The sequence below is a fragment of the Apis mellifera genome, linkage group LG1 (genome assembly GCF_003254395.2).
Source record: "Apis mellifera strain DH4 linkage group LG1, Amel_HAv3.1, whole genome shotgun sequence".
NCBI classification, from domain to species: domain Eukaryota; kingdom Metazoa; phylum Arthropoda; class Insecta; order Hymenoptera; family Apidae; genus Apis; species Apis mellifera.
The window spans coordinates 19,032,884-19,060,225 of record NC_037638.1 but is presented as its reverse complement, the minus strand read 5'-3'; the positions used below and the strand labels follow the sequence as shown (position 1 = coordinate 19,060,225).

General features: G+C 40.8%; 1 protein-coding gene across 6 annotated transcripts in view; it reads right to left on the bottom strand.

Moving 5' to 3' along the window:
* Positions 1-27,342, bottom strand: part of LOC551647 — a 247,539-nt gene that overhangs the window by 120,877 nt on the left and 99,320 nt on the right. For all 6 annotated transcript variants that reach the window (XR_001706421.2, XM_016917796.2, XM_006571221.3 and 3 more), the window contains exons 3-4: positions 22,688-22,858; positions 18,756-18,900 (exon numbers count right to left, since the gene is read on the bottom strand). Coding sequence is in view for 5 of the 6 variants with exons in the window: in XM_016917796.2 (XP_016773285.1) it covers positions 18,756-18,900; positions 22,688-22,858 (316 nt within the window). In the remaining variant the exon portion in view is untranslated. The remainder of the gene's footprint in view (positions 1-18,755; positions 18,901-22,687; positions 22,859-27,342) is intronic.

Sequence of the window (27,342 nt, the reverse complement as noted above, 5' to 3'; positions counted from 1 at the left end):
CCAAGTAGTCAAATGGGAAACGTGAACGTTTCCAGGGAATTGAGAAAATTATAAAACATCGATCGTTATTTTGTCAAAAATAATAAATCAAACGTTTGAACATAATATCTTTACGAAAAAGAAAATTTATGAAAAGGAAATATTCGAAAGATGATTCTTCCTCACTTTTTTGTTTAGATGTTGCATTACTGTATTTTACATATTCCAAAAGTATCCTCGTTAATTAAATTACGAGAACGAATATATTAACACATTGGATAAAACACATTGGAAAGTCGTTTAAACATTACTCAAGAAAGAATCACGTTTTGAAATTGAAATATCTCTTCGAAAGGATCGCTTGAAGTGACAATCTTTCTCGAGAGAAAAGAAAGATCGTTTGGCGGAATTCCAAAAAAAATTAAACGGGCAAACAGTCTGAACACGTTTGAGGAATCGATACCTCGACTAATTAGACGCGGTATCCGTCTATTACGGAGACGAAAAGCCTTTTATCACGGCCATGAAGGGTTAGAGGGAAGAAAATGAGAAGAGAAAATAAGGTAACGATGAATCACCACCCACGTGATTTGTAAGCGCGAGGCGATCGGCCTCCTTAAGATTCCTCGAACGTTATTGCAACTTTACGAGGGAAAAGATCTGCAACTTCCGCCACGCCTTGTCTCAATCAAAGCCCCCCCTTCGAGTGTCCACGTGAAAAAAAAGAAACTAACTACTCTCTCTTTCTCTTTCTCCTCTCCCCCTTGAGAGAAATATTTGAAAGCGCTGAAAGATAAAAGAAGTCGAAAAGAAGAAAAGGAAGAGAGAAGAATCGTCGAGATGAAAAATTCGAGATTTAATTTCACAAATTCGCGTCTGAATTTCGAGAAGCCTCGAAGATATACACACACATGTGTTGAACGTGTAACATATAGTGGAAGAGAAGAGAACATGCGCGCGAGAAAGGGTGAAGGTAGTCGAGCAGTGGCTCGTAAACGTTGATGAGTTTACAACAAAATTACATCGCCGACGGAGCGAACGCGGCACGCCTTATTACTGTGATTACGTCTAAACGATCTATCGTGTCGGTAACGGTTTCGAGAGGCGGCTAAATTGATAATCGTTCCGAAGAGATTACCGGTTTAGATACGCACCGATGAAACCTCGCCTCGAAATCCTCGTTACCTCCTCGTTGCTTGAAAATCTCCGCTGATCGGACGTTAAACAATCCTCTCCTTCCGAGAAGAGAAAACTTTTTCCCCTCCAACCAGAAAGAATGTGGATTCAACCCGTTCGCAATTATATAAATTTAATTATCGGTCATCCATTCCGCTTCATTTGTCTTCCTCTTCAACTTTTAATATCGATTTCGAGTCGACACGTTTCGAGGGAGAAAGAAAGAGATCGTCGCTTTTCCTCGCCGATGATTCTCTTTCGAGTTCGTCGGAATCGTCCGTTGCTTGAAAACGTTGGTCGACTGTGGGAACGAATTAAATGGCACGCGAGGCTGTTGGAGAGCGTCGTAACGATATTTAAAAGAGAGTTGGTGAGAGAGAGGGCAAATACCTTTGCTCTCGTATCGCGATACGAACGTAAATCCTTATACACACCAACCCTTATGTTTAAACGTTGTGCAACGTTTAAACGGGTTAATGCCGACGTTTCGCCGCCTTCGTTTTCGCTAAATTCTGCACGCGGCGTGTACAAACACATTCCAGACGATAACTCTTGCTTTTTGGGGGCCAAGTTTCCGCAGATCTAGCCGGGATTACGATTTAACCAACGAGTCTGAATTAATAAAATCGCGTATCTTTCCCGCCGCGTGAATTATCGAACAAACAAACGGCGCTGCTTCTTATTCCATTCGCGCGAGAATAATCGGTCGAGGATATTCAAAACGTATCGCGCAACAACCATCCCTCGCCGCATTTCCACTTCTATTCCCCGTTGAAAGTTGCGCCGTTACGTGCCGCGGAAACGGGGGAAGGGAAGAATAAATCGCGTGCATCAGATCAGGTTGAAATTTACCTCCGCGAAAGAATTTCTATCGTCGAAGGAATTACCCTCGAATTTTATCGCTGCGTCGAGAGATGTCAAAAACAAGATACCTCGCAATATCAATCGATACAATTTTTACTTTTATCCGCGGAAAATCGTATAAAACGATACTCGAGTTTTACCATTAATGGATCCATCCGTCCATTAATCGTTTCTTGAACGATCGAAAATTGAATCGGGGATAAAAAAATTCCTTTCTCGAGATTCAAAACAAATCGAACGAAAATTACACGATATTTCCGATAAAATAAAGGGTGTCCCAAAATTAACGCAAGATTTAAATTTGCCATCATTTTTGCATTAAGTTGTTGAAAAAAGAACAGTTTGACAGCTGAGAGTTTAGGGTTAATAAAAATGGAGCGTTATACGATACAACAACGTGGAATGGATTATTAGTCATCAAAAAATGGATGCTGGTTCGAGTAAAATAATAATAATCCTAAGCGATGAAGCACATTTTCACCTCGATGGCTTTGTTAATCGCCAAAATTGCTATGTTTGGGGTTCGAAGAACTCACGTGTGATTAACGAAAAACAAATGCATCCACAACGTGTCACTGTTTGGCGCGAATTTTGGACAGGAGGTATCATCGGACCATACTTTTTTGAGAATGACGCTCGTCAAGCAGCAACTGTTAATGGTGCTCGATATCGCGACACGATAACACAGTTCTTTCTGCCGAAATTGCATAATATTGATGGCCAATATGTGGTTTCAACAAGACGATGCCAATGAAACAATTTAATTACTGCACGAGACGTTTCTTGATCGTATACTCTCTCGTTTCGGTGATCAGAATTGGCCCTCTAGATCGTGTAATTCAACACCATTAGATTTCTTCTTATGGGGTTATTTGAAGTCAAAGGTCTATGTCAACATAGAAAATTAAAATGCATCAACAAAATTCAGTCACAATTATACAGAAAGGTAATGAAAAATTTGGACGAAAGAGTATGTGCCCGATGTGTTATTCCATAAATAACCCTATCCTATGTACTTTATTCATTATTAAAAAATAAATATCTAAAGACTAAATACTCTCTTTTATATTTAATTCAAATCTTGCGTTAATTTTGGGACACCCTTTACGACAAGTACCGTTTACATCGTATGATGAATCGATAAACCAATAATTGATATCCAAATTACAAGATCTACGATTTTTCGTATCGAGGATAATAAAGCAACGATTTTAAGAATTCTCCCGGGCGCGAGACAACTCTGTCGCAATCCCATCCGATATTATCCTCCTGCTCCTCCTCCTCCTCGCGGGACACAATGGCGCAAAAGAGGGCCGTTCGTTCGATATTGCGCGAGACGTGGAGTGGAACGCGCGTTGCGCCGCGATTTCTAAAATTCGATTGCCCTCGAGCCGGGGGGACAAAGCGGGGCAGAAGCCTCGATTGTGCCTCCACCCTGCTCGTTTCAAAAGAAACGGTAACTCACTTTGTTCCATTCCGCGCCGGTCGGACTTTTAATTCATCCACGCTTAAAGCAACGATTAATTAATCCTTTTAAATCGCGGCCATTGTTTCATCGCGGATTCGCCGCGACTTCTCTAATGATCTCTTCTGACCTTTGTTCAAATCCAATCCCATGCCATTCCCTTTACATATCATCGCTTTTCGAAAGAATTCCTCCTTCCCAATTCACCGATATAATTTTGTTTTTAATACGTAACGACATAATTACCGCCAATATTACATCATTGTAACTATGATTTACGAAAGCGTGGCTGATAAACAAGTATTACTGTACTAGTAAAGTATTAGTAAAGAAACGAGAAATTGACGAGAAGTAGATTTTCTTCAAAAAGTATGTTTATACAGTTTATAAATTGTATAAACATACAATTCTACTTGTGATATAGAGATAAATATCTGGAATAATATAGAAAAATTTAAAAGGAGAGTATAATTCTAGTACTATTCGTGTACTAGTAAAGTATTAGTAAAGAAACGAGAAATTGAGGAAAAGTAGATTTTTCAAAAACATACAATTCCACTTGTGATATAGAGATAAATATCTGGCATAATATAGAAAAATTTAAAAGAAGAGTATAATTCTAGTATTATTCATGTACTAATAAAAAATAAAGAAACGAGAAATTGAAGAGAAGTAGATTTTTTTCAAAAAGTATAAACTGTATAAACATACAATTCCATTTGTAATATAGAACATAAATATCTGGAATAATATTCAAAAATTGAAAAGGAGACTATAATTCACGAAAGAGAATGGAAATTGATTAAAAGAAATTAGAGAGGAACGACCCTCTTATATTTCAAAAGAGATTTAATTAAATTTACCGAATCGTAGTAATATTATATATATATTCCTTTTTTCTTTTTTATTTCAACACGGTTTAACCCGTCAAAGTTCGAAGGGATCATCATTTTACGAAGGACACCGCGTGTGAAATCTGCGAAAATATCCGCACGAGCGGTTAACGCCACGCGCGTCGGCGTAATTTTCTCGCAGAGTTATCGCAGGGTGTTCGTTCAAACTGGGCGAGGGTATCCCGCGGAATGACGTTTAATATGTACACTGGGCGGCGCGCGGTAGCCTCGGTTGGCGAAAAATTCCTATCAAAGGCAAATTTGCGATTGTCAGAGCATGAAGTTAACCCACATTTCCGTCAGTTTGTGATACAATTTCATTGTGCTCGGCTCGCGCCTCGCTAGTTCGATTTCACGTTCAAACAAACGGGAAACAGGGGCCCCCCCGGCCGATATCCTCGATTCCCGGCGAGCAACAGTTGATCGATGTTTCGATTATCGTATTCGATGTGCGTTCCTTATCGAACGATCGTCCAAGAAAAATAATTCGCGAGGAGGAGCGTTAAAATTGAGCGTTAAAGTGGTTCGAATTAAGAGACGCGGAGCAGAGAAGAGGAGGAGGAAGAAGGAGAGAACAAAAGTACGATGCACACAGAGAAACTTGCGCTATTATTCCGAATGATTCTTCGAATTCACCGTGCCGCTAAATCCTTGGAAAATTGACGAACTAGGTCAGACGTTCAACTCGTCCTGATCGTAATTTAAATTAACGAACACAATTACAACTTGGCTTGGAATGTCTTGATCTCGTTGTCACGTATATATATATATATATATATATATATATATATATATATAAAACATTCCAATGGCGCCACGAGAGTTAATTGCTTAAAATCTATCGCTCCTTTTTTCATTCTCACCAGCTTTCTCGTCGCATCTGACTCGTTTCGAATTTATATTTCATTTCCAAGTTACGTTGAAAATTCTTCAACTTGAAGAAGAATTTCTGGAACTTGGATGTTTCGAGCGCGCCCAACTGTAAGACTCGACGTAATGTTCGGCAAATAGTTTGTCGAGGGAAAGTGAGATGAAAAATTTCAAGCGCTGAGATCAGATTTGGCATTATTCGATGGACAAAGAGAGACGGATGGGGATGATTCGAAGATGGAGGGGAGAAGGGAGTCCTTGGCATCGGAAGAAAGAATCAGAAGAAATGAGAAAAAACACGATCCCTTTTCGCTTTCGATCTCATCGTGAATTTCCAAGTGCGTGGTTCGCATAAATTTTATACGATCGCTGGATTCATGAAAGAGAGAATCGATTTAACGAATCTTCGTGCAGGATCGTTCGCCTGATTAGACGAGATCGATCTCTCGTTCTTCTTCTCCAAATTTCGAAAATTATCGAATCCATTTTTACGACGAAAATTTCAAAAATATTCGTTCCTTTTTGCCACACATTAACTGCGCATCTTACGAGAATAAATCCGACAGTTAGAAATAAGTATTTACATCACTTATTCTTTTAATAATAAAAAAAAAAGGAAAGAAAAGTTATTTTCAGAAAATCATCCTTAATTCTCACCGATTTAAGAGTCGAAAATAAACGATATCGCTCGGTTGATATCCCCTCGACTTTAATTCGATCTCGGATTGACGTATCACCTCTTCCCCGTTGTTATCCTCGCTTGACAAATGAAGTTCCACCGAATTTCGTAAGTGAAAAAGGCGAGAAGAAGAAGAAAAAAACATCCCGTTTCACGTACGATGGAAGAGGAGAGGAATGGAAACGATATAACACTATTTTTTTCCTTTCTTTTGCGTGCCAGAAACAATCGTGGACATTTTCCTCTCTCTCTTTTCGTGCAGAGGGTTGCTGCGATCCAAGGGGTGAACGACTCGAACCGACTACTAATTTCTAGCGTGAATTCGGCTTAACTGGCGTCCAAACCTCCTCCTCCTCCTGTGCCCGGGAAATTCGACGGGGCGCCAAAAACGATCGGACGTACGCGAAAACTGCATCAGACGCGGAATTCGCGGAATAATTGTTCCGACAGTCTTTCTCCGTGCTGTGTACGCTAACCTATCCCATCCCCTCCTTCCTCCTCTTACCTTTGGATGCTCGAGTTTCGGCTACAATATGCCGATGATTGCTGGAAAACTTGCTTGCAATTTCTCGAATCAAAGATTTCTCTCTCTCTCTCTCTTGCAGAGAGAGTGAACGAAAGGAATAATTCAACGATTACTTTTTCGAACTTAAAGCATAATAATTCTATCGTAAGAGTTCGTAAAAGAGATTACAAGATCGATGAAAGTTCGTGTATCCCGATCGAGCCATCCATAACGCGTGAAATGTGAAATAGGGAGAGGATATCCAGGAGGCATTCGAATCGAAGATGTAGGAAATTAATCATCGTCCCGGATCGCGATGTTGTGAAAAATACCGGCGGTGGTCCCTCCTGGTGAACTCTGACACGCGATGCTTCAACCGAAAGTGTTTCCATCATCCACTTGCACGTCATACTTTCGCGCTCGATTCGTCCAATCCATTCTTTGATAAAGGTGTAAAGTGTAGAGATCGAGCATCCATGTATCCGCCCTTTAAAGGATTCTCGGTAAAAATAATGCACACACACAGCTCTGAATAATAGATATACAAAAAGTACAATGGACTGCTGTTCCTGGTGGCGAGAAATCCTGGGAAGAAAATCGATTCTCTTATCGAGATATAAATCATCATTACAATTACATGGAGACAGGAATATTCTCCGTATCCGTAAAATAAACTCCGATTCTGCCGATTCCATGCAATCCGCGGGAATTTATCTCTCCTTTCTGCATCCACACACACATATCCCCCCCATATTTCTCTCTCTCTATTTATCTCCTTCGTTTCGCCTCCTCTTCCCGTTTGCGGGGAATACAAGGATCGTCCCCCCTTCCATCTCGAGAGAAACGTTTCTCTTTCCAATTGGTAGCCACTCGTCTCTTCATCGCTCTCTCCGTCCCTCGACGCTCTTTACCCAGGTGACGTAAACAAGAGGAAATGCTTTCCGCGTTTCATATTTATAAAAGAGTTAATATTTATCCCAGGCGAATAGCTTCTTTTTCTTTTTTTTTTTTTTACTTCCCAGTTACTTTCCACCCCACCATTTCCACAAAGTTGTTTCGCACCCCGCACAAGGTCCATTCTATTTTTTTTTTTTTTCTTCCACTCTCGTCCTCGACTTCGTCGTCCCGAGCATTCGAGAGCACTGGTTAAAACGTTCGATCGGTACTCCTTTGAGATTCGATCGGGAGAGGAGGGTAACGATATCGGTGGCAAATTGAAAGCCAAATAAGCGTTGCATCCTCGTTTCATAGGTGTTTCGAGGAAGAATCTAAAATCTGACGACGTCAAAGAGATAATTATTTTCCTTTAAATGTCCCGTATCGGATCGCGAAACGAAATTCGATTCGAATCGGGTGAACAATCGGCTAGTCATTGCCAACTGGATGAAAATTATCCGTGTATATAATAATATCTGGAATCGTAGAGGATATTGTACATGTGTTACAACTTTCCTAGGGCGTGTTTAAAGGGCCGTTTTATGACAATCTCTCTCTCTCTCTTTCTCTCTCTGTATCACGCGCACGCACTTCACCAATTACGTTATCCTCCCAATTGGTTTCCAATAACGCATTTATACACTCGGATGCACCCTCTGTGGGTTATCAAACGGATCAGTTTTCAAGTGCACGCCCGCGCATGCAGCGAAACATTTCACCGATTGCATATTATTCAAAAGCGGATCCCCCGTTTTCTTCCCCCGTTTTGAATTATTCACCAACGTGCAAATATTCATTCTCTTCGAACCCGGCAATGTTTTATCGCGTATTATACGACGGGCTGAGATCGTTGCTGCAATCGCGCCAACTTAATGCACTATTTGTTCGTAATTTTCCATCCGCGTTCGCGTTTTCGCGCGTCGGAACTCGTTCATATTCGAACGCCAAATTCTAACAATATTCTATCCACGTTAACAATATTTGTGATGCTCATTCTTAATTTGTACTATTTTTTAAAAAGATCGTAGAAACAGACGATAATTCGATTTGACGTTTTATCCTTCATGATCGAGATTTATCCCTCTGATCCTTTTAAAAAAAGAATATCGCAAATATAACTCTCTTCGTTCCCTTTAAGTTCCTGAAAAAGCTCGTCGTCTATCAATCGTCCAATCCCAATCTCGAAACAGTAACAACAACTTCCTTCCTTCGACAATTTCATTTATCCTCACCAACAATGATTCGAAATCTTCCGATTCCAAACATCGTCGATCCAGCGTTCGAATCGAGTCGATGAAAGGCGAGATAAAAAGAGCAGGCAAACGTGACGGGCAAACAACAACTATTTCCAAACTGTTTCGAAAGCGTTGTGCGGTGTCCCTCCCCTCCGTCGAGGAGGCGGCAGTTGCGAGAAATTTTAGTTCAGTCGACGCCTCTCGAATGCACGGATCGCTGGAGCGGAATGGGTCGAGGCGAGGGGTGAGGCTCCATGTCAAGACGATTTCGTTTCCAACCCTCCGCCATTTCCAAGTGGGATCACCGAACACTGATCGCCGATTGTTTCAATCGGCTTTAGCTTCCACCGGCGCTCCATCCCTTCCCTCTTCTTATCCTCGCCACCCCAACAATTCCTCGATACGACTCGACTTCTGCCCGACCAAGATACGAGAGAGGTTGGCGAGCACGCGAGAAAAGGCAAATTTCCATACTTGGAACTTTCCGCTGTTCTCGGTATTTACCGAAATCTGCCGCTTCCGAAATCTGTACAAGATGGGGGCGTTGATACGAGCATCGATCGCATACGATTTACATTAATCCATTCTCCACCGCCGTGTTCACGTATGTTTAAATATGTGATTCGACTAGTGAATATACAACTTCGTTCGCGCTGTTATTCGAGAAGCTTACGAATAGTTTAGCGTGTGAATCGCTTCGGCGAGTCACGGATAAATCGTCCGTGAACAAGGAACAGTGGGAAGAGGATTTATTCGCGAATTCTCGAAAGAATTTAATAAAATTTAGGGAGGATCGTAAAGAATCGCGATAGGAAGAAAGGATGCACGTCGATATTCTTAAATATTCGAGGTACATTTATCTCCCCGGGGAATAGCATCGCGCTAGGCTTAAGAATCGGCGAAGGATTTTAAAGAAAAGGAAGAAGAAGAAGAACAGAGAACTCCGTTGATATTGACCGCTTTATTTCCCGAGAATAGAATACGATATCTCTCGCGAAATATAGCGATTCCGTATCGATGCGCCTTTACACGCTTACCAAGAAATTCAGGATTCGATTTAAGGGTCGCAGAGACCCTCTTTTATCCTACGCTCTTTTCCAACGTTTCCCCCCTCGTTCACGCGAGTAGAACAACGCGCGAGGTGGCCGACAAACCTGGAAGAACGAGGGAGAGGGGAGGATCGAAGAAGACAGAGGATCGTGAAACGTTTGAAATTACTTTGATCCGGAGGGAGGGGGAAGGGAGGTTTCTTTTGTCCGGAGGATCTCTTGGTTATCAAGCCGAACGGGAGAAGGAATTCACCGGCAATTTCACACCGGTTCGGCCGGCGGTTGAAGGAAAGAGGGGCGGTTTGATCCCGGAGTCGACCGCCTCGGGATCGAAGCGAAGCGGTACATCGTCATTTCCGGCCAAGTTGGACCTCGTTAGCCGTTCATCGAACGCTTCGATTCCATCCTTCCCTTTCCCATCTCCTCCCCTTCTTTCTTCTCCCTCCCCCTTTCCCAGAAATAAGCCCAGCTCGCTTCCTCGCTTTCGAGGAGATTAAAGTATAAAAATTCCTCTCCTCGAGAGCAAATTTTATCTTTCCATTTCTTATTTTCTTTTTTTTTATTAATTTAAAAATTAAACACAGTCTTATTGTTATATTTAGGATTCTTTTCGTTCGTGACTATCTCGAATCTCAAATCGAGTAATCTCGGATAACCATATTGGCAGTTTCGTGTTTCGATAATATTGAGGGAAGGGAGGGAGGAGAGAGAGAGAGAGAACAGGAAACGACGAGTTATACCGAGAATTATTGGCCTAGAAAAATAATCATGTTTCTACAACGAATACGAACATTTTTCGCGATTCACCTGGATGCAAATCGGGTATTAAATACGATTGGGTTGATACGCCTTGAGACCGGAAGGATGTCGAGGAGATAAGTGGAAAGATAATGACGGGAATAATTCCTGAGAAACGATAGCGTGACGAGCGTAACTGGAATATGGAAATATTTGAAATTCATCCCTCGTTACGTTTGTATATAATTCCTATCGCGATACAATTCTATTCTATCCCCCTCCTTTCCTCCCGTTGCCAAAATTTATGGAACATCGTTAAAAAGAAAAAAAAATAGAGAATGAAACGTTCCTCCTCTCTTTTCAACGTTCAATCGTCGGAACGGAATTTTTGTTTAAAACCTGTCGGCCGATCCTGGAAAAAATATAATCTATGCGTTTTATTAAAATAGTTTATCAAACACGTACCGGCACCGATCTGTGTTTATTTTCGACTTCCCCCCCGTTTCGGGGGGGAATGAAGTGTCGAAAGAGCTGGCAACATTTGTCACGGCGGTTGATCGTTTCCCCCGGTATTCGAGGATAACTCGATAGCGCGGGAACAGAGCGACCGGTCGATGGAATCCATTCGTTTCGAAACGTCAACTCCTTCGTCAGGGAGCGACAGTATCGTCGACACGTCCGTAATTATCTTCGCTTCCCTATCCCTTAGGAAGTTGGTTGGCAGTGCTAATTAACGTGCTACACAATTCGCCCATTTCGCGCCGTGAATATTTTCAATACGGGTATCGTATAAACGGGTATATTCCCGTTTGCTCACTTTGCCGTCACTTTTTCCTTTTTTTTCCCCCCCCTTTATTCTTTTATTTCTCAGCCACCAACTATACCGCGATTTTCATTATCCAATCGACTAAAAAACGCGTGCAGAGTGTCTGTGTGTGTGCGCCGTGCTCTCGCCAGCTTCGTACAAATTTAATCTAAAAAACCTGGTGCTTAATTACGCGTTGGCCGATGGCATTTTTCACCGAGAAATTGATTTTACCCAGTCGTTTCCGGTTTCATTACTCGAGCCCCCTCTGCTCTCCTTCCGCCGCATCCTTCGTTCCTCGAAAACTTCGAAATTCCTCCCAAAGTTTCCTTCGAGAAAGGCTACATATTGACATTCATTTTTTCGAAACGATCGTCATCGAGCGCACACCCGCGCCGATCCGGCGCCGCCAGAAATTCCAACCAGACGGAAACTTCCAACCAGACCTAACTAATAAGCGCTTCCTTGTCCTCTCCTCTTGTAACTACTTTGGATCGATAGCTTCTGAAACTTTTCCCTTCCGACTTGATTTAAATTAAATGTCAACAGCTTGTACGCGACACCGACTTCCCAACTTTCCTCCTCTCTCTCTCTCTCTCTTCCTGTGCTTCCTTCTCTTCCTCTTCCCTTTTTACCTCACTTTACGTTTATTTTCTACTCAAAAAAAGGGGAATCGCATTCGAAGCTATGAATCGTCATACTTTTGTTTGTCTCTCGATCAATTTCGACGATATTATGTAAATCTTTTTAAAAATTCCTCGTTCGATTCTAAGATCTACATGCAATTTTATTATGTAGATCTGAAGTGTAAAGTTCCTATATATCATTTTACCGCCACAGATTCCACGAATTTAAAAAAAATCTGATCCAAAGATTACGATTATCCATACGTGGCATTTCAAAATTCACAATTGTAAATCTTATATTTCAGAAGTAGTTTCTAAGATGCGGCTTGATCTCTTAAAGATGATAATTATTCCAGTCGGTGTTTCGTTTTATCGTAAGTTTAAATATCGGTTCAAATTATTATATAAAACCAAGAAAAACGTAGAATTCATGATCAGAAATCCCGTGCTGGAAAATTTACGGGAGGGGCACGAAGGTGATGATTGTTCCATAGTCTACACACGTCGGTGGTACGTTTTCATTAACGCTCGCTAGTATAACTGGAAGCGAGTAGCGAAAGATAAGTGGTTATCTTTCGTTTCTCTCTCTCTCCCTCTCCCTCTCTCTTCTCCTATATTCAGTGAGGTTGTGTCCGAGTAGGGGGAGGGGAGGCTAGATCGCGCGTTCCACTATGGAAGCAGGTTTGTCTTCGTCAAGACAGACGAAAGGAGCGGGAAAGTGGTAGCTTTTTAGAAAGCGCATTCTCCTGTCCGTCCTCTCGTGAAAACGATCCACTCAGCGCCAGAAAAGATGGTGCATTGCCGCTTGAAAAATGAATATCTCCCACCCGGCCAAGGGTGGAAAGAAAAAAATTCCAACCCGTCGTCGTTACGCTTCCAGTTCCCATCCCCTTCCTAATAAAACGTCATACGAAAATTTATCTTATCATCCCTTGTTGTTTCTTTTTTTTCTTTTTTTCCAATCTCTATCCTCTCGAGTTCAGATTTCGAACCCTCAACAATCTTAATATCTTAATTTTATTCTTTCTTCCAATAAATTTTCTTGTGCTGTTATAATTTTCAAGTTGTAATTCGATATCCGTTCTTGGGTGTCAAATGATCGAGATCAAAAATATCAATCAACTATTATTATCGAAAAATTATGATGGATTGTTGTAATAAAATTTGGCATTATCGACACGACGTTTATAACAGCGGCCACTCAAAACTTTTATCGTAAACGTAACGTGACGTATTTCACGAGGAGGATGTTAAAAATATCTTTCTTATCCGTGTTTCATTTATACAACTTGTAATGATATTGCCGCGAGAGCCGAGTTAACAAGGGGTTAAAATCAGCTACACTGCGTCTACTACGCGGGATCCAAAGTTTCGGGAAACACGAAAATGGATAGTTAAGCTAGGTAGATCGTGTACGTACTTCTCTCTTCCCTCCTAATTAATACCAATCTCGATAATCCGTATTTTTCTCGCCTCATTTCCTTCGAAACAGAAATAAACCTCTTCTTTCTTCGAAAAATCCATCTTCGATCTTCGTCTACCACCACGATTCTCCTCACAAAGTATATATATATATATATATATATCGAGGAGGAAGGAAACAAAACTTTTCAGTTTTTCATCTCTGAACGTGAATTTAATCCATTTAATCCCTCTCGCAACCGTTATTATAGCAAGCTCTCGCCGTATATCTCGCGAACGTACACTTGTCCCCTCCCCCTCCCCCCCTCTGCCCCCGTGCTAACGATTATTTTTGTCCCCTTTTCTCGCGAAAACGCAACGAGTGCTGCTTATACCGGCCGTAACGAACCGCGAGCTTTATGGAAGGCATTAATTAAATTAACGGGATCATTAATTGCTGCCCCGCGCATTTCTTGAGCCTTTCGTGTCCCGCAAATCCCGGGGAACGGGACACCTCGCTTCCTCCTCGTTTACAACGAAACGGACAAGAAACGGTCGGGACCCCCGTAGGATCCTCCTCTTCGCATCGAGTTCGACCATTTATTCGCGGGAACAAAGCACGAAAACGTCGCCAACTTTCTCGTCGAATTTATTTATTTATTTATTTATTTATTTATTTTCTTTTTTTCAGAGAAGGAGGAGAAGGAGGAGAAGGAAAACTTGGGCGAATCACTCTTGGCACACACAAACGACACAGAATTCAATTCAAGCACGCAGGTGTTTCGAACTTGGAGGAAAGTTCGTGCTCTTGGTCTTTCGAGACACGTATATACATTTTCTATGAGCAGAGAGAGAGAGAGGAAAAATCGATCTGTGATTCTATCACTTGAGCTTTGTATTAATTTTCATCGATTCTAATTTTGAATTTCACAGATGAATCTTTTTTTCTTTTTATTGGTAGAATATAATCGTTGCGATTTTCCCTTTCTGTGAATATTTCTTAATAACCCGAATACTTTCTTTTCCAAATCCAATCGATCATTTTTATTCGATTGATCGTTTAATCATTCGAACCTGCCAGCGGGTGAAATATTCACACGGATATTTTTATCTTCCAAATATCGTTAACGTTTTCGAATATTTTTCACCATTCTCGTTTCCATATCGTCATTTCCGGCCCGGTAATAACAACATTGAAATTATTCAACCTGCTCCCATCCCTCTCCTCTCTCTCTCTTTATAAAAGAAAAACCTATCCCCGATCATCGTCTTTCGGTTCTTGTTCCAATTTTCTGTTAATCCGCGAGCCGAGATCCCGGTAAAACGGGGCAAAGTAAAGCAGATAACAGGAATGAATTCCGTTCGAAAGCTTTTACAATAATACAACAGCTCCATCCGATCGTCGTGATATTGCGAATCCCGGACCGCGCGTTTTGTATCTCCTCGCGTTTAATCCCTTCGCGAGCACGGCACGTCAAACTAGCGGAAATACCTCTAAACGAGACGCAGAAATATCGTTAAAAGAAACCGTGGATAAAAAAAAAATTGAAAGAAGCATACACGGTCGGTCTCTTTTTATTGTATTCGGCGGTTCAATTAACAGAATTGAGAATTTCTGAGAAAATAAAAGGAAAAGAAGAAAAAAAAAGTATGTTACAGGTAGAAGTGGAAAACGTCTTCCTATTTAACTTTCCTCCACCCTTCTTCTCCCCCTCCCTCCAATCTTTCAATAAAATTTTCCTACTTTGCTTGCACCGCGTATACCCGTCTTTCCGCTACTCCTCCATGCCGTGTAAACGTTGCAGAAGGGGAAAACCAACTTCTTTTTTTTTATTTTCCAGAAATGCCAGTGAATAGAAACTCGCGAAGGTTAGAGAAGAGAGAAAGTAGCTGCTACACACTTGGTAAAAAAATTTCTTTCGCCCGAGAAATTTTGAAAAAAAAAGAAATAATAATAATAATAATAATAATTTGCATCAGCACGATTTTATTCGAAACTCCGAGTGTGAAAAGGAACGCGGTGAAAGCGTGTTTAATGCAACTAAGTAACGGGAAAATTGTATCGTATTTACGGAGAGGAAATATACGACGACAAGAAACATGGAAAAAATTTATTTACTCGTTAATGAATTAATAACCAACTCCGCTTAATAAGTGGGAGAAATAACGTTTGACAATGTTCCCGGAAATAATTCGTGGATTCATCCAAATTGAATCGAATATAAAAAAGGAACGCGCAATTACAAACGTGATTCATCGCTGAACATCCAATTCGAAGATTGTCCGAGCTGCATTCATGCATATTCGTAGAACAAAGTGTTGCGATTTACAAATTTCTTTATTTATCCCAACAAAACTATCGCAAACAATTCTTGCTTCTTTTGCGATATTAATTAAATTTTTCGACTCGTCGAATTCGTGTTCTCCATCCTCCCCTCTCCCATCATCTCAACGCGCCGCAATTTAATCACGATTTAAACACAGTTTATCCGTAACAAATCGCGAGTTAATTATTACAAGTGCTCGTTTTATTAATAACTCTCGCCGCGTAACTTTCCACGCCACGTCAGCGAGCCGTGTAAACGTCTAATTAATTTTCGCCCCGAAAACTTGGCCGGCTGTTCCCCCCGAACCGAAATGGTGCCGCGTATCGCGTACGTAATGTTTTTCAACCGAAGTCGTTCGAGGAGGAAACGAGTTGCATACTTGAAGGGCGCGAGGAAAACGTTATGTACGTCAGTATTATGAACGATGAGAGGTTCGCCGTTTCCACGAAGAAATTACTTAGCAGGGGTTGCATGCAACCGAGGCATCCTGCGCGTTGATCGAGCGTTCGCGGGAACACGTCCTATTCTCGCGACGACTTCGCCTTCGTTTCCAACTATTTTTTTTAACGACCATGCCTCCCCGTCTTTTGTTTCCATAAAACGTTTCTCGTTTCGCGAGCAAGATTCTCCAAAGATCGCGAATTTTTATCTAGTTAAATTATGAATAAATAAAAAATTATATCAAAAGATATATGTTTCTATATATATATATATATATATCACGATGTTAAATCGTTAATGGTATTCGAAGTTATATAAAAGAAAAAAGGAAAGAATTTTAAATTTCTCGAGCGAGAAGCGCGAGAAGAGATTAAAAAGTCATTGAAATCGCTTTTTGATTTATTTCAACTGGTCGCCGAGATATAAGTTTTATTATTTATAGCGCTTAATACAGGGCAGAAATTATGGATGGGCTCGCGACCGAGTGACCTGGATTTTTCCAGGAAGCGTGCACTTTCAGGAATCGCGTCTGTCTGGAGTTTGGGATAGATTGGGATAGAGACGACCAGAGATTCGAAGATAGACGAGGAGAACGGAAATAATAAACGATTAAAAGATTAATCTTTCTCTTTTATACGACGATATCTCGAGAACTGGAAATCGTATCGAGATAAATGAAAGAGATAACGATCGTTGATTCGTTACTTTGATTTAAATTCTTTCTAATTTCAATTTAAGAATTTTACAATATATATATAAATATATATTGTATTTTTAGAAAAATTTTTTGTTTAAAACGATATTGTTAACCGAAGATTCTAAATCTAATTTAAAAAATCCATTCGAAATAAATCGGATCTTCATAATCTAACGATACGAAACTTCTTGGAACGCGTGTGACGTAAATTCGGAAATTCTTTCGGCCTTTTTCCCATCAAAAGTGTCCGCTTTTCGCGCTGGACAAATGATGCATCGTACTTGGAAGTCGTAAATCGTTTCCACGGAAACTTTGCTGTTGTTTTTTTTTACACATCGCTCGAACGTAACGCGTAGTTTGATTCATTTTTCCCCTCCCCTGTTCCGTTGGAAAGGTATAATGGTAATAATCATAGAGAGACGGCGAGAAGGGATGAAAGTGACAAGAAAAATACGAGGCAATTACTTCGGGAGGAAAGATCGAGAAGATCGTAAAGTTTCGACACGCGAGGAACTTCTGTAATTAAAAGCGTGTGCCTCGTACACGCGCTCGCTCGTTAATTCGTTTACGACGCAAGAGAAAAAGAACAGGTGATAAAAAGGAAAAGAAAAGAAAAGAAAAAAAAATTGACCGATGATTCGAAGTCGAATCTTGGGGGAAAGAGGAAAAAAAAATCTTTCCTTAAAGATAATTATTTTTCCTTGCGAAAATTATAATAGTTGCATAATTCTTCGTTTTTAAAGGACAGATTAAACTGGTAAATGGCGAATTTCGCTCCCGCGTTTCTAGCATCGTCCATACGTGTCTTGCGTCTCTTTAAACTTAACTAATATTAAACATAGACTACGGTAACAGCGACGAATGTGTGTATAAATTGTACAAGCGCAAGCTTTCCCGTAGAATTAAGGGAATATGTATATGAATAATTATAACATATTGTTAAAATATAATTATAAAAAACACCACGGAACAAAGTTTTCGTATGCATTCGAATACTTAGTAGCATAATTTATGCACGTGCAAACTTACAAAACTACAAATTATACACACACATATATATATATATATAATTTACCATATTTGCATTGCTTCAAATTTTATATAAAATTATATACACATACACACCTTTTCCCTTAATTTTGACCGTGTAACTCCGATCTGAAATTAATAATTAGAATACCTTCCCTTCCATATAAATGAAACGATTCGTAATCTCTCTCTCTCCAAATTGTACATCCGTAATAGATTGGATCGAGATAAAGCGTAGGAAATTCCAGAATTTCAATTGACGATGAATAACACAAGGGGAGCTAAGCAAGTACATCTAATAGGTTTAAAATTACGGCAGACAAGGCTGTCAGCCCGGCAGCGAAACTTCATTTCCAACTCTCCCCCTTAACTTTTCGTTATAACCATCTCCGAGATCGAACGCTTCGAGCAAGCTTAACGTTCCGATTCGCTTTTCAATCCCGTAGATCAGAGAATTAATCCTCCTCCCCTCCCCGTCAAACTTCTCCACGCGTAACGTAACGTTCCCTCGAATTTTCGCGCGTTTACAGCCGCTGAAAAAAACCAACATCTCCCCTTCTTTCTCTCTCTCTTCCTTTCGTTCTCCATCTCGAATTTCGAGAAAGAATTCAAGGATAACGAAAGAAGCGTTAAATTCGAGTGGATCGGCTGGAGAAAAAGAGAGAGAGAGAAGGAGAGGCAGGTTAATATCCGTTTTTGAAGCGGAACAGTAGTTGAAAAGAAGGAAAATTCGAACAGCAAAGAAATTTATTTCTTTGATTGACGTTCGAAAAGAACACCCCCTCTTCCCCTTCGAGTCTCCTTTAACTTGAATTATGAATAGGGAAGAGAGAGGATAGGCTTCCCTGAAGGGGAGGGGAGAACATTTTTGCCATGAGAGGAGAGCAGACGTAAATATTGACTCGCGGACTTACGGCTCGTCTTCGTACGGGGAGGGGAGGGGGATGCCTCTTTTTCGCGAGGGTTCACCGCACCCGCCGCGCACGATCGCCGAAAGTAAGTAGAATAAACTATGGTAATGATGCAACGTTTTCACTCACCGGTTCTCCATCCTGCATTTCCCCTCCCGCGCTTTGCAGTTGCTTTTGAAGTCCTCGTAAATCTGGCTGCACGGTTTGCCGCGTAAACAGACGCTCAGCGCATGATTGCAGGTCGGCAGCGCGTCGATGGAGTACGGATCCTTATCTGGAATACCGAGAGAGAGAAAGAGAGAAAGAGAGAGGGTTAATATAATTTTTTTCCCATCCGTGTCTCTTGTCAAATACGGACACGATCGAGTGGAAATGAACGACCGAGTGGAGGCAAAGGTGTGCAGCAAGGAGAGGAGAGGAGATGTTTGCTGGAAGAGGAGAAAAAAAAAAAATTTCCCGCTGCGAGCACTCGACATATTCGATTTATCAGAGTTTTGAGTATTCGAGTATCTTTATATCCGTTGAATTTGTATACTTCAAGGAAAGAGAAAAAAGGAATTTAATGAATATTTTAATAAATATTGGTATCTGATGTATATATATTATTTCCTTAAAAGAAAAGAAATAAATGTAAAAGATTAATCATTTTTGAATCTGTTATACATACATTCACATTAGATTTCAACCGTTGACTAATTAAAAAAATTTCTCCAACAAAATTGTATTCGTCATTAGCAACGAGAAAATTCACGATATCTTATTAATAATTGCTCTAAAAACAATGTATAAATAGAAAAGAATAAAAACTATTCTCTTATCGGAAGAAGGAAGAGAATACAGATAGAGTTTAAAGAAGAGAGATTTTTCGCGGATAAAGAAGATCGGAAAATTTCCTGTGAATAATTTCTAAGATCCTTGTCTTTCGTTCACGAATTCCTCGGTAATAATAAAAAACGATTAAATTAATTCATTTCAAGGAGACGACGATAAGTAAAAGATGATTCGAAGAAATCGTAAAATCGATTCGATCAACCAATCGTTAGATACTCGTAGATTAAAAGAAGATTAATTTGCAAATGCAGTAATACAAAACTATAAAATATATAAACAAAAAGATAGAGAAGCTAATAAAAAAAAAAAAGAGAGATTCTCTCGTGGAATCGACGGAAAGTAAAACCATCCTTCCGGGATCCGGTAAGAGTGAGAAGGAAAAAAGGAAAACGGGCGGAGGGAGAAAGAGAGCGACGAGAGAGAGGGAAGAGGAAAAAGAAAAAAAGAAGGAACGCGGCTGAAACACCGAGCGTGGGTGAAAAGAAGCGTATTGGGAATTATCCGTGAATCGTTCGAAAATGCTCAAAAGGCTCGACGGGCCGGACGAGCGAGCCCTCGGGAAAATGAACAATGGAGATCGTAGGAGAAGCCGCAATGGCGCGGAGGTTATATAAGGGGCCGCAGTCAAAGATATCGCGATCTCTTTGTTTCTTCCACGACCGAGCCTCTCTTTTTCAGTCAGAAGAGAAATATATATATATACTCGGCACCTCGATCAAATTTTCCCCGTGTTCGCGTCCCCCTCTCCTCTGTCCACTCTGTCTTCGACAACCTTTCGAGATAAATTTCCTTCCCGCGATTAACGTCATCCGATATAACGTCACGGACAGATCGTGGCTTCGAAGTGAAACTGAAGTAACTCCAATGGATTCGTTTCGATTAGAATTAGATTATTATTCGTCGAAAATTCACGTTTAATTACGATTTTCAAACGGTATATTCGAACTGTCGAACAAGGGAAGAGAAGAAGATAGCCGTGGAAGATGGAAATTTTAATTTCAAGAGAAGGGAGAGCACGAGTGTCTTGAGTGGCAATTAAGCGAGAAAATAAATTAAGCTAACAAGCCGAGATTTCGCAGTTTCGTTAATAAACGATGTCTCGAATTAATAATTTATAAGTGTAAAGATAAAACTGTGCGATTAAAATACTGTTCGGGTGAAAATATCTACTATTTCTCGCGACCAATATATCAAATTGGCGAGGAAAATCGAATCGAATCGAGAATATTGGAAGATATAATATATATTCGTGAAACAATTTGAGGTGTGGAGAGGGGAGGAAGATCGATATATCGAAATCGAGGGGAATATCGGCGAAGAAAGATCTGGGAATAATTTGGGAGTAATGAGTGGAGCAATTAGAAGAGTTTGGCCAGAATCTTAATTACATTACATCCATCCCGGTGTATAAGCCGGTCATACGGGGAAGGCAAGGTGGATAATGAAAGGCCGCAGCCGCAGCCGCTACGAAAACCAAGAAGCTTCGGCACTTAATGAGATTAAATTCGCTCTTCTGCTCGGGGAAAAAAAGGAAGCTACGAAAAGGGGAAACTGGCGGCTGGGCCGCGAATGGGTGTTGGAGAGGAGGCTGTGTCTGTGCGTGTGAGAGAAAGAGAAGAGAAAGAGGAGAAGAAGGGGAGGAGGAGGAGAAGAAAAAAGAAAGAAGGAGAAAGGAAATCTGGAAAAGGCTCCTCTTTCTCTCCATTAAACACGCAAAGATCCGCGCGTTTCCCTCTTCTCGAAGTCGACGTCAGTTTCAGAGAGTCCGGTGAAAAGCAACGCGTTATGCATCCGACGAGGCCTTTGATGCTTTCGGCGAGCCGTAAAAAAAAAAGAAAGAAAAAAAGAAGAAAAAAGGAAGAAATCAATTCCGAGCTTTCGCCTTGACGCGTAACGTGTTGCATGCATCCGCCATTTCTCATTTCTCCTCGAGTTACCTCTCCTCCATTCTATCGCGCACAACTGAATAATTAAAAGAGGGTGTAAGTAACGCCGCTTACTTCCGAAATCCGTTCACGGAAACGATTTTTAAAAATAAAGCAGATCGATGACCCGGCCGATTCTATCTCGCGTCAAAAGGGGGTTGCGCGTAGGGGGTGCGCGTAAGATTCTCCAACGACGGAACTTTTGAAAAATTAAACGATCACGGATGATGAATTACAAAACGGCGAAATAACGTTGGAATTCGTGAAACGAGATCTGGTAATCTGGTTGCGCACAATGACGTGGAAAAAGAAAATAAATAAGAATAATTTAGTTTCCGATTCGTTGGCGAAATCGGTTTAAAAAGTACAACATCGTGGGATTAAAATTGGTAGAAAAGAAGAAGAAAAAGGAAAATATCGAACCTAACTTGATCGAGAATAATCGTGAATAATCGAGAATATTCGAGAGAATAATCCGATTCTGGCCGAGGAAGTGGAATGCGGAACGCAGACTTCGTTCGAGAGTATTAGACGGATTCGGTTCGAGAACGCGCGAGTCGACGACTGACGGCGCTCCTTCTTCTCCTCTTTTCCTTTTTCCGCCTCGTGGCTGGCCTCGAGTGCGTCTAACGGATGGCGGACGGATAGTTAAAGAAGAAACGAACGATCGGCCAGATTATTAGAAACGTTCGCGACTCGTTAAAAGTTTCCCGAGCCCGAGTCGTCATCGTCGTCGAGGGATGGAGGGGGAGGAGGGGTAGGGGAGAGATCGAGGCCGTCGAGAGGAATTTTCCCGACGTTCCTGGCCCGGAATCCCTCGTTACAATCACGACTCGCGATTAAACGCTTGTTAGAGGATTAACGCGTGTCCAGCTCGATCCCTTTTTCACGGCGACTAGATTGATCTTAATTGATTTTCCCTGTTCCCCCTATAAATCCTATTTTCCGACGAGAGAAAAATTCTACGACTCTATATATACGTATTGCGCGTATATTCGCGGAAAGATTCCGTAATTGCGAATTGGAATATAGGAAAATGAACGAAATCGAACTATCGAGCTCGTTATTATTGAATAAACGTAGTCGACGCGTGACGAACTAGGTAGGAAATATTTTAGAAATTATTAACAAAGTGTCGACATTTCTTTTTTTCGAAAATTTGTTCACAATTTTTCACGCGAATTTTGGGAAGGCAAGTTTTTTAAACGAGTGATCAAAGTTTGAAAGGGATTTGAAAAAGTGTTGGAAAGTTAGTTCAGGAAGGTAATATAGAGAAAATAATAGCCCTCTTAACGTTAAACTTACCCTTCTTTAAGACGTAGATGCAAGGGTGGTCGAAGAGGAAGTTCTGGAAACTGTTACAATCCGGGTCTACATGCGGTTCCCTGCAGAGGCACGTTGGGCGGAAGAAAGGGAAAGCTTGTAGAGTGTGCAGGGCCGCTTGACACTTTGTCACTGTCACCGTCGAACAAGCCACTGTAACAGTTAAATTATTATTAAGCGGGTGTGCTCATTGCCGATGACAAATACGCCACCTTAACGAGCCTCGAGCATGAATATATTTCACGAATCTCTCTCTCTCTCCGGTCGAATGCTTCTCCCTAAACACGTGATGTTCCGTTGAAGAAAATGAAACGCGCGCAATTCGAGTATGTAAATGACGTCGTTGAAATTCAAACCCCCTCCAACAATTCCATCCTGATTAAACGAAAACAGAAGATATTCGAATCGATAAATTCACCATTCGCTTAACGTTTTATTATACATTTCCATCGTTTTCGAAAGGATTACGTTTTTCGAGAATGCAATAATAATTCTACGGAAGCCTCTTCGTCGAACGTCCATTTTTTTATACCCCTGTATTCTATTCTATCAGAAACTGTAAAAATCCCGTTCGAAAAAATTCGTACGTAACGGGAGTCTCGAAAGTCTCGGCGGAGGGATTATCGAGAATCGCAAGAACGAAACTCTGTCTCGCGTTACACCGTGGGGAGCAATGGCAACCGCCACAGTTGGAAAACCGAGGATAACGCTCGAGGTGTCTCGATCGTCTCGGTAACAACGGTTCACCCTTGTGTGTATGCGTGTTCGTTCTTTTCCTCGAAACCGTTGTCATCGCCCACGCGATATCGGTTCTGGGGAAAAATTTTACCCAAGAGAAGGAAGCGCAGAAACAGAAGAACAAGGAGGCGTGATATATTCCGTTCGCAACGGTGAAAAATTAATTTCCACTTCGAGACGTCGTAAACTCGTTCAACCGTTTAATCATTGACCCAATCGATCTTAAAGAGCCCGCTTTTTGAGAACAATGAGAGATGGGTATCTCGAATTAAACATTAATTTTTGGGGAATTTTATTTTTTCCTTTGTAATACGAACTCCGTATCTTTTTCGACTTTCCTTGGCTTCTCTTTATTTCATACCAGCATTATTATCAGTTATCGTCGACGAAGCGTGGAAATTAGGTCGCAGGTTAACATCGGTTTCTATCGATTTGCGGGAGCCTGTCAACCGGAAGTTTGAAAGATCGTCATCTAAAAAAAGAAAAAAAAAAAAAAAAAAAATTCTACGAAACCGTGTCATCAACGTTGACTCCTCTAAAGACCAGAGAGGATTGCTCGGTCACGATAAAGAAATAGGTCGGCTCGTATCCGGTTAACAACTCTCCTTTACTTCCGCTTCCTGCTCGTATTACAGCCGCGATTTGTTATCGAAGGGAATCGAGATTATTGGATCTTCGGTTGGAGCAGCCGCTCTAATATTCCTGTGGGCGGGCGTTGTGAAAGCGCAATTGAAACTTCCACTTTGGTCATTATTTTTCGATCCGACATCCGACGATGACTACGACATCTGGATTCGTTCATTACTTATACCTCGCCTCCGCGCTCTCGCTTATTACGAAACTTACGACGGTATCTTGGAATAGTAATTAAGGCGCACTCTCGTTCCTATTCTTTCCCTGAACGACGCTGTACTAATTAATCTGCGTACGGAGGAATCTCGAGTAAAGGGGGGGGAGGAAAAAGAGCAAGAAGAAAACAGGTTGAAACTCTACTCTAACGAGGAAATATTTTAACCGTTGAAAATCGTTCCCAGAGTACCGCGGTACTTATGGCCAGACAAGGGGTTATAGGCTAGCAATGGCCGTACAAATATTATTAAAATAAAATAATCGTTAGAAGAGGAGGGAGAGAGAGAGAGAGAGAGAAAGGCGTACTCAAACGAATCGAGACTGGTCTGGACGAGAAGAGTTAGACGAAATTATTCCACCGATATTATTATTTGATTTCTAGTTCAAGGAACATGAGATTTTTCTCTCTTTCTTTTTTCTTCTTTTTTTTGAAGAAGAAGATTGAATATAATATAGGCTAATATAGGCTAGCAATGGCCGTACAAATATTATTAAAATAAAATAATCGTTAGAAGGAGAGGGAGAGAGAGAGGGAGAAAGGCGTACTCAAACGAATGCGATAGAATCGAGGCTGGTCTGGACGAGAAGAGTTAGACGAAATTATTCCACCGATATTATTATTTGATTTCTAGTTCAAGGAACATGAGATTTTTTTCTCTTTCTTTCTTTTCCTTTTTTTGAAGAAGAAGATTGAACAAGATACTCCGTCCTCGGAGGAATACCGATTCAGAGATACTTTTCTCTTTGACATTTAAATCGGACAATTTAAGAATAATTGTGTCGACCGACCTCTCCTCCTCTCCTGCCCCGCGATTCAATCGAAAGTTGAACATCGTAACGAGACGAGACGGGACGAGATAAAGGGTCAAGCCTCGAAATAGTCCCGACAAATATAACGCGATGGATATATGTCGTGGACCACCACCGATTGAAACAAAATCAATACGATTCGAGAACCGTTAACCAACGGCCGAGAAACAGACTTAATAAAATATAAAACGAATCAACGGTAGCACGAGGTAGAAAAAACAGAACAAAACAGAAAGAAAAAAAAAAATATGCGCGCACATACGTGGATCGCCATTGACTGGAAACGACACACAACGTTTCAAAGATTGATTGTTCCCTGGAAACAAAAGGATGGGTTAATAAAAAAAAATGAAAATAAAAATAAAAAATAAAAAAAGACTGACAACGTAGTAAAAAAACTTGGGACGTATTTATATATACATATAGGAATCGATATAGTCACGTGTAGAAGTCGCTCGAACCGTCACAATACACGATGTTGCACAAAACTTTGGATCTGGCAGCTGCAGTTGCAGCTGCACCAACGCTGATACCGTCCAGTCTCCCCCGTTTAATGCTTCCATACCGCGCCTATGCACCATGGCCCTACGAGGAGACCAACTCGCATGGCCACTGTTAGATAGCGGCTTTGGGGAACGGTGGCCGAGAGAGAACGTCAGATCATACGTACTACATACGTTTGTACAATTGTGCGCCACCCATCTGCATTCTATGAGCTGAACCACCAACCACTATCCGAAACATGCTCCCTTGTCTCCTGTGGAAAGCACAGGGTGATGCAAACCATCTCTATTCGAAACCTGCACCCTCCCTACATTTTAACGAATACATCCAGCGTTACGTGATTTATTCGATTTAATTTCTAATTTTTTTCCCTTTCTTTTTTTTTTTTCTTTTTCGAAATATAATCGTGAAAGTAATACGTAATATATGTAATGGAAAAAAATTCTATCCAAGGTTTTTGATTGATTGATCGAATCAATGAATTGCGATACGTGGAGAAGTTATTTTTTTTAGAGTGGCGATTTCTTTAAATATAATAGATAGAGTTCTTATTTCGATGCAACAATAAAGTGGAGATTTGTTCGATTCGACGAGGATTAAAGGAAGGAAAGGAGGACGAAAAAATATTGAGAACGTTTAAACGATACGCGTTGAGATGAAAATTCTCGTTGAGAAATGGATATTATTTTTATAGTGATCCACCGACACCAAGAAAGAAAAATCTAGTAGAGTTTTGTAAACGTAATGAAAATGGTCGGTCAAGAAAAAGTATTTCTCGAGAGAGAGGGGTATTAAAACAGGCGGATTATTTCGTAAGTAAGTATCTTAATTCGGATAAAAATGGCTTGGTTTTTGCCGCAGATAATGACCCTATTATATCGAGATCCCGGTTAGCAACTTTTTAACCAGGACTTTCGTCTCTGTGTTGGGGAATATCCCCCGCAATACACGCTCCGAGATTCCAGAGCGATAGTTCCGCTTTGTATTCGAACCTCGTTTCCTGCATCAAAAGAAGAATTACTATATTTTTTTCCCTCCCCTCCGTTTTCTTTTTTTTTTTCACGTTTCTCGGACTACCTATTAATTTCCCATATTCATTATACATCATAAATATCGACCAATAGTCTCCTCCCCTTTTTTGATTATCCATTTTTCCTCGTTTTTAATTTTCATTTCGATACTCACTACTTCGATGGAAAAAAAAAAAAAAAAAAAGAAACGAACAGAGGATTTCGAAATTCAATTAAAGTAACGAACGATATTTTTACAGGATCGAAACGTAACGAATTAAAGTCAAACTCGTGCCGTGGGGAAACGAAAGGGGTCGAAACGTTTATGGAAAAGGATATAGCGTGCGTACGATGCACGAACGAATTTATCGATACTCGCACAATTGCGTATTTCAAGTGTCGAAGTCCCGTCCTGATATCTCGAGCTAGCTAATTTTCCATATCCACCTCCTCCAAGTGGAAACGAAACGCGGCACACACAAACGCGAGGAGGAAATCGCGGACCTGTATCGCGATTGGGATTCGTTACATCAAAGCGAATCGAACGGTTGGTTAAAGCGATGTAAAAATATGAAAAAATACAAGGGTTCAAAGAGGATGACGACCTCCGCCAATGGATAAAAAAGAAAAAAAAAAAGAGAAAAGGAATGCGCGCCGCAAATGTAATTGCAACGTTTATTAAATCTACCGCGATCAAATATAATACGCGATTTTTCCAATTTTTAT